We start from the raw sequence: 17,190 nt of genomic DNA, 5'->3' as shown, positions 1-17,190 counted from the left end.
AGTACGATAATTTAAAGTACGATAAATAAAATGACGATAAATAAAAGTACGATGAAATATGAAATAAAGGAATTATGCTTATTTAAACTTCCGTAATCATGATGTTCGACGTGTCGATTTTTGTTTATTACCGAGGGTTAATTGTCCTTTGTCCTGGTTTAATTGATACGTCCATCTAGTTTTTGTCCATAATGGTCCATCAGTCATAAATATAAAGTGCGAGTGTCCTCGTCAAATTAACTTTGTACCCGAAGTCAAATATTCCAACTAATTGGGGACTTAAACTGTAACAAGGTCATAATACTTTGTTTAATAATTACACCAGGATATCGACTGCGTGTAACCCAAGGTTTTAATACTTTGTTAATAATTACACCAAGTGTCCTTGTATGTAATCCACCCCTATTTTAATGAGTCCATTGACTATTAACCATTCCCGTGTCCGGTTAATTGAACGATTATTAGTATTTATAAATATCCCGCCCATCTTGTCCGATTGAGTGTATGTGGTTATTTATAGATACGTCAAATTGTAAATCTCTATATTAAATTAACGAACTATCATTCAGTTAAACAAATATAAAGCCCATTAATATCCCATAGTCCAATTTCCACAAGTGTCTTTCTTTTGTCCAAACCCCAATTATGGTCCAAAACCCAATAACTCTGTCTTTAATATTTAGTCCAACATCAAGATTACTTCGGGTTAAATAAACATAATAATAACTTAGCTACGAGACATTAATTTAAAAAGGTTGAACATAACTTACAATGATTATTTATCGCGTAGTGTTACACGGACAGAATTTCGACTTACAAACTTAAAACATTCGCCACTATAACCTTATTATTATTAACTTAATATTAAAATTATAATTATAAAATATAAATATAAATATATATCAGATAGTGAGAGAGATAGTTGATAAAAGGTGTACACAAACTCGCAGAAAACGTTCCAATTTATAGGACTTGGGCTGCTACAGTACTCCATACGATCGCATGAATTTTGGCCTTCCTGGCCATGCGATCGCATGGATCCCTTTTACAGCTCAGGTACTTTTGTTTTTTTATTTGCCGACGGTTTTTAATATAAATATAATATATAAATAATTTATAAAATTATTTATATATTATATTTTATTCGTGTGCATAGTTGACTTGTAATTTTAGGCCCGTTGCGTCGCGCGTTGATAGTTGGTTCAGGTCCCGGTTCTGGATTTTCGAACGTCCTTTCGTACGATTTAATATCTTGTACTTTGCGTTTCGCGGCTCGTACTCTTATAATTTTTGGACGTTTTTCAGTAATAATTTGAACCACTTGGATTGTACTTTGTACTTTTTAGTTTTCTGGTCGTTTACGTCTTCAAATCGTTGAATCTGTCTTTTGTCTTCACCTTTTATTATTTAAACGAATATCACTTGTAAATAGAACAATTGCAACTAAAAGCTTGTCTTTCTTGAAGGATAATGCTATGAAATATGTGTTCGTTTTTAGCATTATCAATTGGTTTGATTCACTAATTCTGCCTTTGTGTGAATTAAACCTGTTGATTTCAAAGTTCCTATTCATGTTTCATCATTATCCATTATTACGAATTGGTCTCCCTTTTGTTGCTTACCGAATTTGCTATATCCTAGCATGCTACTAGCACCTCTGGTTCTACCACCGTGTTCTTTCCCCCACATTAACTAACAAGGCATCCCCTCCTTGTTTATTTGTCTTAACCTGGAACAAAACACAAAAATTAATCGATTATAAAACAATTCTAGGTTAATAAGGCTATAAAAACAATTTAAAGTATATTACAATTTTATCTACAAGGGACACATTCGTATCTGGAATTATTGGCCTCTTCGTTTCTTTCGTTCGCTTAATCCTTCCGAGTACATAATTCCTTGCAGCAGGATTGGAGATATCGTGGTATACTGTACGCTTTTCAGGATCATTTTTCTCCAATTCTCATTCTTTTTGATGGCCTCGATAACCTGAACGACCTACACGGGCGTAATTATCTTTTGGTTGTTTCAAGGCGTTTTCTCTGCCTTTTTCTCGTAATTCCTTTCCAATTTACTTGGGATTAAAAACCACATTAGTTTCCATCAATTTAAAAATGTAATTCCATACATGTTTAAAAGCAAATGAATAACACTAACCCTTTTTGCTGGTGTATCTTCAAGTTCACAAAATTGTCTCCATTTTGCTGCAGTTATGAAACCGTAATCTGGACATTCTTTATAAGGAAGCTTGCCTTGAACCATATACATTCTTAACTTGGCCCCGAATCTCTTAAAAGCCCCGTTGCAATGATGAAGCGTTTGTTTCTTCGCAAAATCATCTTTGATAAAATGATGTTCCTGTAAATGTTGTTACATATATAATTAAACATTAGTTTAACAAATTTTGATACCTTTATGAAACAAAATTCTTATAAGTTATGATTTGATACCTTTATGTCCAACCATAACGCTTCTTTTTCATCTACAGAAACTACTTTCCAATCATCCTCAATAAAATCAATCCTACGCCTTGTAAGAACACCTATGTTACTGGCAAACAAAGCTTGATATTTTCCTATAGCATGCCCAAATTGGTCAAATTCAACCACAAATAGAATCACTAATTTTTCTTTAAGTTTGCTAACTCCTCGTTTAGGCCTATTGTTTTGGCTCTGTATACATTAAAAAATCAATAATAAGAATCTAACAATAATAACAAGACTAATACCTTAACAATACTAGTAGTTCTAGGTATGCATACAATAGAATTGAAATCATAAACGTACCATGATGTTTCATGTATCAAGTTCTTGAATTTATCGAATTTAGGGGGTTTCTGCAGTTACCTACAGAGTTCGTGGGATTGTGTATAGTACTATGTAATCGCAAAACAACAAAATGATTAACTGACGGTTTGTATTAGCGATTTGAAGGAGTTTGGATCACATCTAGGGTTTGTGAAAATAAAACAACAGTAAATGAGACTGGCGGTTTGTTTCAATTATGATCGGAGGTTGTTTTGTGTCAATTAGTGGTGTCAATTAGGTTGGCGGTTAATTTGAAATTTTCGAGACCAAATGGTGGGTGATTTGGCCATTAAGCTGATCTGATGATGAAGAAGTTTAGGTATTTTACCTATAGTAAAATATTTTGTATTTTTTAAACACCGTGATAAGCTACTTGACCCGGCCCAGGCAAAAATGATCCGGTATTTTAAAAAATATCTGTTTAAAAAAAAAGGCAATACAAAAAATCCTTCACCTTCTCAAGTACTTCATACGAAGTATCTCTTCACCTGCCACCATCTATGTACTTGCAATAGCGATCAACTACAACCATCTCCCGTCATGTCGAGCTCAGGTTAAAGTGTTTTCTAAAACACAATTTGTTGTTTATTAACTGTAAGCACAGGGTTTTCCGAATTGAAAACCTAAAAAATTTAGAACAGAGTTTATCATCATATTTGTTTATTTTAAATCATTAAAATCAAACAACAGATCTACACTTCACCTGTATTTATGCTTTTTTATTTGCACCTGAATCGATTTTATCTCACAGTTATGTGCATATATAATATCAGTGTTTTTCTTTGGAATTACACTCATGCAGGTGTGAGTCTGTAAATTTATTGTGTTATACCTTTAAGTTCATACCAAATGTTCATTTATGATATTGCACCTGTATATATTATTTGCTAATTATCTGCAGATTCCCAACAGGTTACTTAGGGTTTGATTTATGTTACAGCAATATGTATTGTGAACTTTAAAGCTACAATACAAATATAGTTTGCTTAGGTTTGAAAATGACAGCATATATATTTTATCTAACCATTTTAAATCTAACAACTGATCTGTGATGTAATTGAGTATTTTGTTCTTTGTTTGCATATTAATAAATTGAATCACAAATACAGCTGGAAACAATGATGCCTCTACTAGTCAAACACGTGCACTCACCATTGACCAGCTGAATAGAGCTGAAAGGTACAACATATGGAGCACCGTTGATGTCACATACATCTTCTTCGACATACCAAGGGGAACTTTTTGGTTGAGTTAGATACTTTTTTAGAGAAACAGTTAAACGTATTTGTGTATATAGCATTGACAAATTATTATGAAATCATTAACAAATAATATGTCAATGTCATTTAGGAACTACCTGAGGACTTTAATCGCATCCAAGAACTCGAGGCTGGCTGCACTTATATATGCTTAGATATGGAAGGGATATTCCATTGGTGGGATATAAAACAGGCCACATATTTTATAAAAAAAAAAAGCTTTTTGTTTCGAAAAGGCTGGGAGTACTTTGCGGCTTTGAATGGGTAAAAAGTGGGTAATAGGTGTATGATTGGGTTCTCCCATCAGTACAAGAGTTTTTTCATGGTCATAGATGGAAGCCACCCACTTTAACAATCTCATTAGGGTCAATAGTCTTTTGATAGTGCAGCTTTAACTCTAATATGTGGAGTAGTTATAGTCTATGTACGAATTGCACGTGTACATCTTTTAATAACTTTTAAGTTCCTCACCGGAGAACAATTTATGTTTTAGATTTACTAATGTATGTAAGAATTCTATATTATGATATGTAAATTATGTTCGTATTTAATAGTCGATGTTGATGTTTGGTAAATTACTACCATAATCGCATACAATTATTGTTCGATGTGCTGGTTCTTTAATCTTGTTTAGTAATGGAACATTGTAGTTTACAATAAACTATTTTGTCTAATTCAAGTTTGATTATATTTGAAGTTACGCGTCACAAGTAACAACCTTAAAAGATGGTTCACTTATCATGGTAAATTGTATGTATTTGGCTTTTTCAGTGTAGTATATGTAAAAGATTTTCTAATGAAATGTATGTTTTAAATGAGTCTATTGTTCCATCATTGGTAAATGCTTAAAATTGCATTGAGTTGCAAGTTTGTAATTAAAAGTAATGCAAGAAGTAAATATTACTAAACTTCATGCATCATTAGAAAACATTAGCGTATCCAAATGTAAACTATCCATTCAGCTATTATATATAGGGAGAATTGCTGAATACTAGAGTAATAGATTACAACAAATACATGGTATAAGTGCAACAAAAAATATGTAAGCTAACAACATCCAGATTGTACAGCACTTATACACCAAAAGTAACTAAAATTGTTTAAATCAACAAACTAAAGATAAAAGTTTTGTTCCTCCAGATTGTACGTGAGTTCATAATATTAACCAGGAATCAGGCCATTGATTGTTCGGTACTCTGGAAAACCGTAAGTAACTGCCAGATTTGGTTTCTTTTTCCCTGTCTCCTGCTTCAACCGCCACTTGAATTCATCACCTTCATGATTAAAGCAATTCACATAACACCCACTCCTCAGTCCTGGAAGTCCAATAAACTCCTTTGGAAGACGCTAACGAAAAAGAAAATACATATTTAGCCAAAGGTTTAACCAAATTGTTATTCTATAATGATGAAGCATTAAACGTTGATATGTAAAAGATAAGACAAGTAGTGTACCACCATTTATCAGTTGATGAATGTTAAACTTTAAAAAGATAAGTAGCATACCAACAATTTACCAGACGGTATTTTGATAATCACAACACGTTCAGGATGTAGATGTTGTTGAGGCATTGGTTCATCTTCTGAGGTATCACTTTCGGTATCACTGTCTGAACTGTCATCAATGTAAATGATTTCAGGAATGGATTGGGAAATTGATCCTCTTTCCCAGTTAGTAGAAACATCATCGCCCATCACCTGAAAAGTTAATAAACAACCCTTTTCTACACCACGGTGGTCATAAATCACCAGCTCAAGATTTTCCGAATCAGTAGCATAAAAGACCATACAATCACCAGATGCCACTTTAAGGTCTCTAAGCAACTCAGACCATCCTTCCCACATGACAACATCGTCTTCAACTGAGATTACCACCACCTTTTTCTTGTACCATCTTTGAAAGTGAACAATCATTTGTTGTTTGGGTCCAGAGTTTCCATAAGTAGTTGTTAACCATTCCTTTAGCGGTATCTACATCCAATTAAAAATAATGGTATTTTTATTAAAGAAATATAAAACTAATTTGTTAATATAATAATCATGTACACATACTAAATGTGTGTTACATATGCGATAGCGAAAAATGACCATACCAATCCTGGTTCATTTGGATCGCTGACGAATTTCATGAATGAAGGGAAACTTCTGTATGGAGCATTTTCATACACTGTTGCCTGAATTCGAGTCAATACACTAAAAGATGTGAATGGATCAAAAAATTCTTTTGAAACAGGTCAGGTGAGTAAATAGCCAACTCGTAGTTTCTTTTGTCGATTCCAGTCAATAGAAGGATATCACCTTCTCCAATATCAAGATCGTTCATGATCTTCAGCTAGCCATCGCCAAGTATCATATGGCTACGATCATTCTTTGAAAATGTAACTTCAGATTTATATCCTTGCAGGGTGTGGATGAAAACAGAATGTCTTGGAACCATGGTATCATAATGGTCAACATACCATTCATGTGGCAAAGCCTGTAATAAAACATAATAACCTGATATGTCTTATAATGGTTTTACTTTATAAAATATATAATTTTAAGGTTAAAACAACAACGAAACAATACGAGTTCAAGCTTATCTGCTAATCGTATTATGTGGATGAACGATGGTGGACGATTGTAGGTAGCCATAAATGACAACGTCAGAGATTATTTCTGCTTCTGTAAAATCAACATATATGTACATATCAGTTATGTAGGTAACAATAATAATTATGGTCAAATTAACACAACTAGATTTAGGTATAATAGTCTGTTATTTAGGGCATTTCATCTTTAACACAAAATATATTAGACTCTTTCTGCAGCATCTATTAACCACTTTTAAACCCTAATGTGTCCATTTTCTGAATAATCTAAGACAAAATGTGCATGTATATAACCTAATTTTAGATTATTGTTTCCTAATCACACAACTCGATTCAAGTATAATAGTATGATTTTATGGTCATTACGTCTATAACAAGAATATTTGAGTAAAGAACAATTAGATAAATAAAAAAACCATCTGTACCTGTATTTTCGACGATCCTTCAGCCGTGAGGACGAAATCGATTTATTTCGTCAAATAATCGCCGTTCTATGATGATGGAGTAGGGTGTTTTCGATGGTTTGATAATGAAGTGGGATGGTTTAGGGTATACGAAAAAGTTGGATGGTTTTGTGATCGCGGTTTATTCCCGTATTAAAATTGAAAATTGTGCATATATATGTTTATATATATATATATATATATATATATATATATATATATATATATATATATATATATATATATATGTGTGTGTGTGTGTGTGTGTGTGTGTTTTTAGAATTATTTGTATTTGTATTTGTATTGTATAGATTGTTATTATTAATTTAAAAGGTAATAACATAAAGTAAATTTTTCATGGTAAAAAAAATTAACAAAAAAAAAATTAACAAAAGACATAAAAGACATGTTGCATAAGTCATTAAAAAATATACACATGTTTGTACAAAAAAAAAGGTAATCAATCATATGTTTTAACCATTTTTATGTGTCTGCAACCTCATCTCCTTCCTCATGGTCTTCTCTAACGTAGATTGTATTATTTCCAACAGCAACTTCATTCAAAGGTTGAACACCGACTGAAAATGGCGGTAACTCGTCAAATTGGTCGTACACATCCTCATCAACAACGTTCTCGACACCAAAAATCTGTCATTTTCCATACTGAACCACATGCCATCTAGAATCCTTTGGGTCTTCGATAAAGAATACTTGAGTAACTAGTTTTGCTAGAATGAATGGTTCTTCTTTATATCCATTGGTGGAAAGATTAACAATTGTAAAACCATCTTCATCAACTTGAACACCGCGATCATTATCAACCCACATACACTTGAACAAGGGTATAGTGTACGAATTACCATAATCTAATTCCCATATTTCTTGAATGACACCATAATAAGATTTTTTAGCGATCCTTGATCTTTTTTCACGATTGACCATGGTGAATTCTGTCGACGAGGCTATCACCGTGACACCGCTATTTTGCGTTTTACTCTTCTTATCTTGAGCTTTAGTGTAAAAGGTATACCCATTTATGTCATATCCTTGATATTGGAACACATGTTTAGGGGCGAATCCCAAAGCTTCGACTGTTTTATCAATATTTGGAAGTGTCCTCCTAACTTTGTCTTTCAACCATTCTGAAAAAGTTTTTTTTATGTTGTTTTGCCAACCACTTTGCACTCTTTTTACGGTTTTGTTGTCTCAACAATGACATGTGTTCTTGTATGAACAGATCAATAGATGTAGTGTGTTGTAAGACATTAAAATGTGCCTCTTGATAATTGGCAACATTTGAATAGCCCGTCTTGCGCCCAAGTGTCCCTTGACCTGATAGTCTTCCTTCATGATGACTTTGTGGAACCCCGACACTTTTAAACCCATCCATATAGTTTGTGCAGAATTTGATCACCTCTTCGGATGCATATCCTTCAACGATACTGCCTTCTGGTCGATTAAGGTTCCTTACATAACCTTTCAAGATACCCATATATCTTTCAAATGGATACATATGCCGTAAGAAAACTGGACCACATGCCTTTATTTCTCCTACAATATGAGATACCAAATGAACCATGACATCAAAGAAAGAAGGTGGAAAGTACATCTCGAGTTCGCAAAGAGTAAGTATGATATCTCTTTGATATTCATCTAGCACGTCAGGATCAATCACCTTTAAATGAATCATGTTGAAAAATAAGCATAGTTTTGTTATTGTGTGTCGAATACGGTTGGGCAGAATTCCACGAATTGCGATAGGAATCATCTAGGTCATTAGTACATGACAATCATGTGACTTCATACCAAGTAAATTCAAATCTTTCATCGAAACCAACTTCCTAATGTTAGCAGAGTATCCTGATGGAACCTTAATACCAAACATTGACAAAATTTAGTTTTCTCGACCTTCGACATAGTATAACGGCCGGAGGAAGAAACTTGGTGGACCTTCCATCAATATCTTTAGGTTGTAGCTCTGGTCTGATATTCATTAATTCCATGTCCCTTCTAACTTTAAGTCCATCTTTTGTTTTTCCAGGAATATTCAACAGTAACCCTATCAAACTTTCAAAAACATTTTTCTCAATATGCATAACATCAAGACAATGTTGGACTCGTAAATGCTTCCGTAGGGTAATTACCAAAAAATAGACTTTTTTTTTCCAAATACCTTTGGGAGGACCAAAACCTTTCTTTCCCAACACAACATTTATATTAGCAACTTTGGAGAGTGTAGTTTCTCCATCCAATGGTGGTGGTAGTTTTCTATCCTCTATAGTACCATCAAATAAATCCGACTTTTTATGATACGGGTGATTCTCAGCAAGCTCTCTCCGATGCCCCATAAATGCCGGTTTCTTACAATTTGTGAGCCATATCGAGTGAGTATTTTCCTCACAAATAGGACATGCCTTTTTCCCCTTCGTACTATATCCAGACAAATTACCATAAGCAGGAAAATCATTAATGGTGCAAAAAAGCATTGCCCGTAGTTGGAAGTATTCTTTCTTTTAAACGTGTATGCCGGTACTCCATAATTCCATCATTTCATCAACTAATGGTTGCAAATAAACATCAATGTCATTTCCAGGTTGCTTTGGGCCTTGAATCAAAAGAGACATCATTATGTATTTACTTTTCATACATAGCCAAGGCGGTAGGTTATAAATGCATAGAAGAACATGCCACGTGCTGTGACGGCTACTCAAATCTCCGAAAGGATTAATTCCATCTGAACTGAGTCCGAACCTTATACTACATATCTCATCCCCAAATTCTTCAAAATCTTTATCAAAATTTTTCCATTGAAGTGAATCGGCCACATGTCGCATTTTTCCATCATTTTTACGATCTTCAGCATGCCAACGTAATAATTTTGCATCTTTCTCATTCACAAATAATCTCTTTAATCTTGGTATGATAGGCAAGTACCACAATAATTTTGCAGGAGGTCCATTTTTCGACACATCACTATCAGCATTATTAGTTGGTTTTCCACATTTATACCTAGATGTACCATATACCTTACATTGATGAAGGTCTTTATCTTCATTCCTGTATAACATACAATCATTTGGACAAGCATGTATTCTGTGTATTTCCAATCCCATTGGGCACATTAATTTCTTTGCTTGGTATGTTGAAACCGGCAACTCATTACCTTCTGGTAGCATTTTGTTCAACCACTCTAACAGGCTAGTGAAACTTGTGTCGCTCCAACCATTGTTTGATTTTAAGTTAACCAGTTGTATCACGACGGAAAGTTTTGTAAAATTCATACAACCGGTATATAAAGGTTTTTCAGCGTCAACAAATAGTTGTTGTAATCTGTCATGATACTTATCAGCAACATTATCCTCCATATCCAAATCGTCAAACATGTCATCAAAATTAACATTATTGTCACTATTGTATGAATCTTTTTCATTATCGGTATCGTTATCTGAAACATACGGGTTAAGGTCAGCTAATGACTCACCATGAAAAGACCAACATGTGTACCCTCTCATAAATCCGTGTGCAATTAGATGATTTTTGATATCGGTTAAATCAACATACCACAGTGCATTTTTGCATTTCTTACAAGGACAACTAATTATGGTGTTTCCTTTTTCTAGTTGATCAGTCTCAGCAACTGTAATAAATTCATCAACACTATCCATAAACTCAGAGGTAGCGCGACCTATCTCGTACATCCAAGTATTCCGATCCATCTACAAGCAACATTGAAAAAGTTAATACATTATTAATAATAAAGAATGTAAAAAGTTGGAAAAAGGACTAGAACCCACGACCTCCTCTCTACCAAGCAACAACCTAACCATCTAAGCAATTGTGTTAACCTGACAACTTTACATTTATTTTCTATAAAAACATCACGCATGGTCTACTGTAAAAAAAAACCCCAAATCAAAATCAATTGAGTTATCGATCATAATCCCATTACCTCATTATCATTTATGTGTTCTAAAAAAAACCGCGAAGTAACCCAAATCCCTTGAATCTGTAAACCCTAATTGTTTGATACCTTATTTGATTTCTGTTCTATTTTAGATTCGGTCTCTGCACGATTCTACTTTGCTACCATGGCTTACACGAAGCAACGTATTTCAAGAGAAAAAGAGTGTATTTCAAAGGTTAATTCCTAACAGTAATTATAATTAATAATTAATTTTGTATATATGATAATCTAAATTTATTACTTTTTTGTTCAGAAAATAACATGAATATTATTGTCGCGCAATTAGTCTTTGAAATGGGTTTGGTTATGAGTTCGGTCAATTTCCTTGTTATTGCATATTGTGTATGTGTGATATGTTTGCTGTGTTATTCGTAACACAATAATAAGACTACATGTGTTTGAAATGATATTAAGGTGTATAAGCCTGTGTTTGCTATACTATGATCTTAATTTGTATATGCATGTGCTTAGATGTGTATCTTTTCTATTGCATTTGATGTGTATCTTTTGTGACAACCCGGAAATTTCTGACCAAATTTAAACTTTAATCTTTATATATTTCCGACACGATAGGCAAAGTTTGTAAGTTGAATCTCAAGAATTTTAAACTGTGTTCATACACTCATTTAACCTCGACCAAATTCCAATTATTCACGAACCATTATATGAACGAACATGATTATATATGTATATGTGTATATATTATAACTTGAAAACATTAACAAAGTATTAGACGTATAATACTTTATATAAACGTATTTGTTTCAAAATATATATTCTAATAGTTATTAATGGAATTAAAAGCTGATATCAAATGATTAAATTATTACATACATTGAATTATAATTACGAGTCTCTATTAAGAGGTCCACTATGATTTGAGAAATCTATTCTTTTTAATGGTATTCGGAATAATTGGTAATGTGATTTATTAAAAAGAAAAAAAGTGTCAATTAACGGGAACTAGTCAAGGGTTAGTGGAGATTCCCGTTTGATTTTCAATTTATGCTTTACAATAATTGTCTCGTGACTTTTGATAAGATAAACTATTAAACTTGTATATTATTTAACGTGGAAGTAAAATTGTAGAATATAGATAACTTAGAAGATGGATATCGACAAGTTAAGTAAATTAACGTTTTACATTAAAATGATTTTATATGTTTATCTAACCTTTAGACTTTATACCACGTTGCACCAACAAACGTTAAGAACATGAGACCTATGAAAAGTATATTTAATTTTATTCTCTAAAATGTTTTATGATATAACAACCTCTACTAATATAACTTTTTAGTAAAATGATTCTTAAAAATACTTAGTTTGGAAAATAAAGTTTTCATATTTATTTAATATTGTTTCAAACGTACAAAAACAATTTTTAAAGAACTTTATTAGTGAAACGTTTTATAAGATAAATTGTTCATAAGTTTTAAGGAACTAATTAAAGCTTGTATTATAAATTATATATATATATATATATATATATATATATATATATATATATATATATATATATATATATATATATATGTTATTTCAAAAACTTAAAACGTGATACGACATGATATTTTCTATTACTTAAACGTTTTGAACTTTGAAATATAATTAGATAGATATTTCAATTATATATAAGATATACAAAATAAAATTTTGAAGTAAGAATATATATATATTTTACAAACGCGTTGATGCTTAATTTAAAACGTTTTGATATTATTAAAAGTATTTTAATAAAAAGCGAGCCCCTGAATTATAGAAGCAAATGACCACAATGCTCAAATATATAAATTACATTTATTATAATATGATTCACCGACGTTAAAGTCTAATCTTTGTAAAATGTACACGTCGCGTAACGAAAAGTGTTAGTTATCTAAGCGTACGATTATGCGTTCGAAAAACCGAAAGCGGAACATGAGTCGAGTGACAATGTACGAGTCAGTGGAATGAAAATTACATTTTTACCATACTCATAAATATAATATATTATATAAATAATTACCTAGATTAAATATATATTAATATATATATATATATATATATATATATATATATATATATATATATATATATATATATATATATATATATATATATATATATTATATAATTTAATAAGAGTGTCGGCAAGACTTTTGATCGAATGTGAGCTGGATGTGGCACCCATGCGATCGCATGGGGTGGTTTTGGTGGCCAACTCCTATAAGTTCGAGCGTTCTCTGATTTGTGATTCATTTTCATCTACCTATCTCTATATATTACTCCGTATTATTTACTTTATTTATTTATTTATTTTATTATTTACTAATATTATTATCAAAGATTATTATTTATCTTATGATATTAAACTAGTAGTAATATTAGTATTTACATAAAATACTACGACAGAGTGCTGCTCGAATGATCTAAAACGGGTTTTCAAAATGGATTTTATGAGTAGGATAGGGCTAAGGAGATTATGGGTTATAGCTATGGAGGTGATGGGTATGGTTCATGGTTATGCTCGTAAGGTTAATCTAGTGTTTATCGTCTCCGTTGCGTCTACGTACCTTTCCTGCAATATTGAATCTCAATATTGATACGTGAGCACTCATAACTTAACTTTTATATATTAATAGTGTATCCCTGACTAGTGCTCGAGTATTTAGGATTATGCATGCTTGTATGTTCAATTTTTATCATTAAATAGTTTTGATGAATTATGAATTAGATACGTATGCGATTGAGATAAGGTATATGATATGCATGTTTTTGGAAAGCCGGCGAAAAACTATAAACTTTTCATTTAGATATCGTATGATTTTGATAAACGGATTAAAAGATATCGTCAATTAAATTATCTATAATTTTAAACTATTATTGTTAAAAATGATTATCGTTATCGTTATCGTTATCGTAATTGTTATTATCGTTATCGATATCGTTATCGTTATTATCGTTATTATTATTATTATTATTATTTAATAATCAATATTATTATTATTATTATTATTATTATTATTATTATTATTATTATTATTATTATTATTATTATTATTATTATTATTAAAATAATTATTATTTTTATCAAAACTATCAAGTTATTATTTTCATCGTTATTATTATTAAAAGCATCATTTATATTAAACTATCAATCTCATTAAAATTATCATTTTTATAAAATATCATTGTTATTATAAAATATCATTTTATTATCATTTTAGTATTATTATTATTATTAAAAATTATCATTTCGAATAAGAATTATCATTCTCATATAAAACATTGTTATTTATTTGTTATTATTGTTAAATATGAATATAATATCTTTATTAGAAATAATATTATTATAACATTTATATTATTACAAAAGATCATTATTTATTATTATCATCATTAGTAAATATAAATATTGTTATTATTATTATTTTATTATTATTATTATTAAAAAATTATTAATATTATTATTATAAATACAACTTTACTTACTAATATTATCAATACTATTTTATCAAATGAATAGGAGGTACAAAGATATTTTTTTTATTCATACTTAATATAATTACATTAATAATACATGCCACAATATTTTTATGGTACTAAGTAAACTTTATAAATATCACTACTTAAAATTATATAAAAGTATATTTTTATCATATATAAAATTTATTATAAATTTATATTTATTAATAAATGACTTGTATTATTTACTTTAATGAGAATTTGATAAATATACTTAAATATATAAAATGGCTATATTTAAGTTACATAATAAACATGTATAGATTCTAAAAACCATTTTTGGATTATATGACTTTTGCTAGCGTTTGCATGATAATCTCGAGCATTAGGATTATGGCACACTATGACCTAACCTAAATTGTTAGATAAATATTGACCAACACATAAATTTATAATTAATTTAGGTTCGTAAATCCGAGGCCAAACTTGCACTTGTTCAATGATGTTATACATATTTTTACTACGAAATACAGTATGGTGAGTTTCATTTGCTCCCCTTTTAAATGCTTTTGCAATATATATTTTTGAGACTGAGAATACATGCGCTGCTTTTATAAATGTTTTACGAAATAGACACAAATGATCGAAACTACATTCTATGGTTGGATTATCGAATCGAATATGCCCCTTTTTAGCTTGGTAGCCTAAGAATTGGTGTTTATTATAATTGCCACCAATTGACGCGAATCCTAAAGATAGATCTATCGGGCCCAACAAGCCCCATCCGGGTTACGGATGCTTTAGTACTTCGATTTATCATGTCCGATGAGAGTCCCGGAATGATGGGGATATTCTATATGCATCTTATTAAGGTCGGTTACCAAGTGTTTACCATATGAATGAATTTTAATTCGCGAGTTACGCATGACAATATATGAGATCTTATGGTCTATTAAAATGATGGAAATGAATGATTATGATAAACTAATGAACTCACCAACCTTTTTGTTGACGCTTTAAAGCATGTTTATTCTCAGGTGTTAAAGAAATCTTTCGCTCTGCATTTGCTCATTTTAGAGATATTACTTGGAGTCATTCATAGCAAATTTTGAAAGACGTTGTATTCGAGTCGTTGAAATTCATCAAGATTATTATTAAGTCAATTATAGTTGGATATATTATGATATGGTATGCATGCCGTCAACTTTCATTGTAAAGAAAGTTTGTCTTTTAGAAACGAATGCAATGTTTGTAAAATGTATCATATAGAGGTCAAATACCTCACGATATAATCAACTATTGTGAAAGTTTATAATGTATATGAACGGGTCCTTTCAGTTGGTATCAGAGTGGTGGTCTTAGCGAACCAAGTCTGCATTAGTGTGTCTAACTGATAAGTCGTTAGGATGCATTAGTGAGTCTGGACTTCGACCGTGTCTGCATGTCAAAAGTTTTGCTTATCATTTCTAGTCGAAAATCATCTGCTTATGATCCTTAGGAAATTACCTGCTTACCATTTTTAGTCTAGACACATCTTGCTACATTAATTGCATGAGTAGTGTATAGAAAAAAATTCATACTTAGCGTATCTGCTAAATCATATCTTATCATATCTGTTACTTTAAACTTTGCCTGACATATCCAGCAAATTCCTCCGTAATCTACGAAATCTTTTGATCAATATATATATATAGATATCCTATGAAAATAGAATACCACCCGATAACCGGAAAAATCATTTTCATATCGAAAAATCCTTTATCCAATCGTACGAAATGGAATTTGTCGTCAGTTCAAGTCACTCGGATTCTGAAATGGAATCTCACTCAAGCTCCGAAAGCAGTGTGACCGGAATGGATCAACCAATTAGTCATCACCTATTCTGGATGAATTGGGGATGGGTTCGTAGCCTCCTCAATCATTGGAGACAAGAAGAAGGCGATCCTTTCCATCCACCACATTGCCCTCTTGACGAAGAACCTGAAGCACTTACCGGCGAACCTGTCCGAAACACCATTTTCTCTCTCATTTCTAGAGTATCTCGTCACGATTATATATTACATCAAATTTTAGATTTTATTTATCCGTGTAACATCCCGCCTTTTTCCGTTTACTTTTCCGTTTAACTATTTAAATTCTGTTATATGTTTATAACATCTCCCGTTGATACGCGTTTTAAAAATATCTCGTTTAGGTAATTCACGCACCCGCAACCGAACTCGAGGGGCTAGTTTCGCCAAATATCCAAAGAGGTGACCAGCATTTGACTAGTCAACCCCACCTCCTTTCCTTTTCATTTTCATTTTCCTTTTCTTTCACTACTTCTCCATTTTCTTTCAATTATCCATTTCAAAGAATCATCATCTAAATCCAAGCTAACGGGTGTCTTGCAAAACAAATTACATATTTGGAATCCTTGCAACTTCCTCTTCGATTCCATACCGATTTCATTACATTTGGGTAACTTTCTAAAATCACTAGATTTTGTGTTCTTGATGTTTTTAACTTATAAAGTTGTTAGTTAGTGTCTATCGCTCAAGTCTAACATGAATATATGATTTATATGTTCGATTTTGTTATTTGAAGTAACTAGCATGAACATAAACTTTGGTGTGTTTGATTTGGTGATTTGGTTATTTGAATGATGTTAAATGTTATAAATGCATGTATTAAATGTGTTCCT

At 31.4% G+C, this 17,190-nt stretch overlaps 1 protein-coding gene across 1 annotated transcript; it reads right to left on the bottom strand.

Annotated features, from left to right (window-relative positions):
• Positions 1-9,612: 9,612 nt before the first annotated feature.
• LOC139889240 (uncharacterized) lies at positions 9,613-10,815 on the bottom strand. The gene has a single exon (XM_071872202.1). It carries the CDS (start codon positions 10,813-10,815, stop codon positions 9,613-9,615), a length of 1,203 nt encoding a protein of 400 aa, XP_071728303.1.
• Between the last annotated feature and the right edge of the window lie 6,375 nt (positions 10,816-17,190).

This window comes from Rutidosis leptorrhynchoides, chromosome 2 (genome assembly GCF_046630445.1).
Source record: "Rutidosis leptorrhynchoides isolate AG116_Rl617_1_P2 chromosome 2, CSIRO_AGI_Rlap_v1, whole genome shotgun sequence".
Taxonomy (NCBI): Eukaryota; Viridiplantae; Streptophyta; class Magnoliopsida; order Asterales; family Asteraceae; genus Rutidosis; species Rutidosis leptorrhynchoides.
The sequence above is the reverse complement of the archived record's forward strand: the minus strand, read 5'-3'. Positions and strand labels throughout refer to the sequence as shown.

Coding starts and splice junctions, on each gene's coding strand:
- LOC139889240 (XM_071872202.1), bottom strand. CDS start 10,815: ATGGATCGGAATACTTGGATGTACGAGATAGGTCGCGCTACCTCTGAG.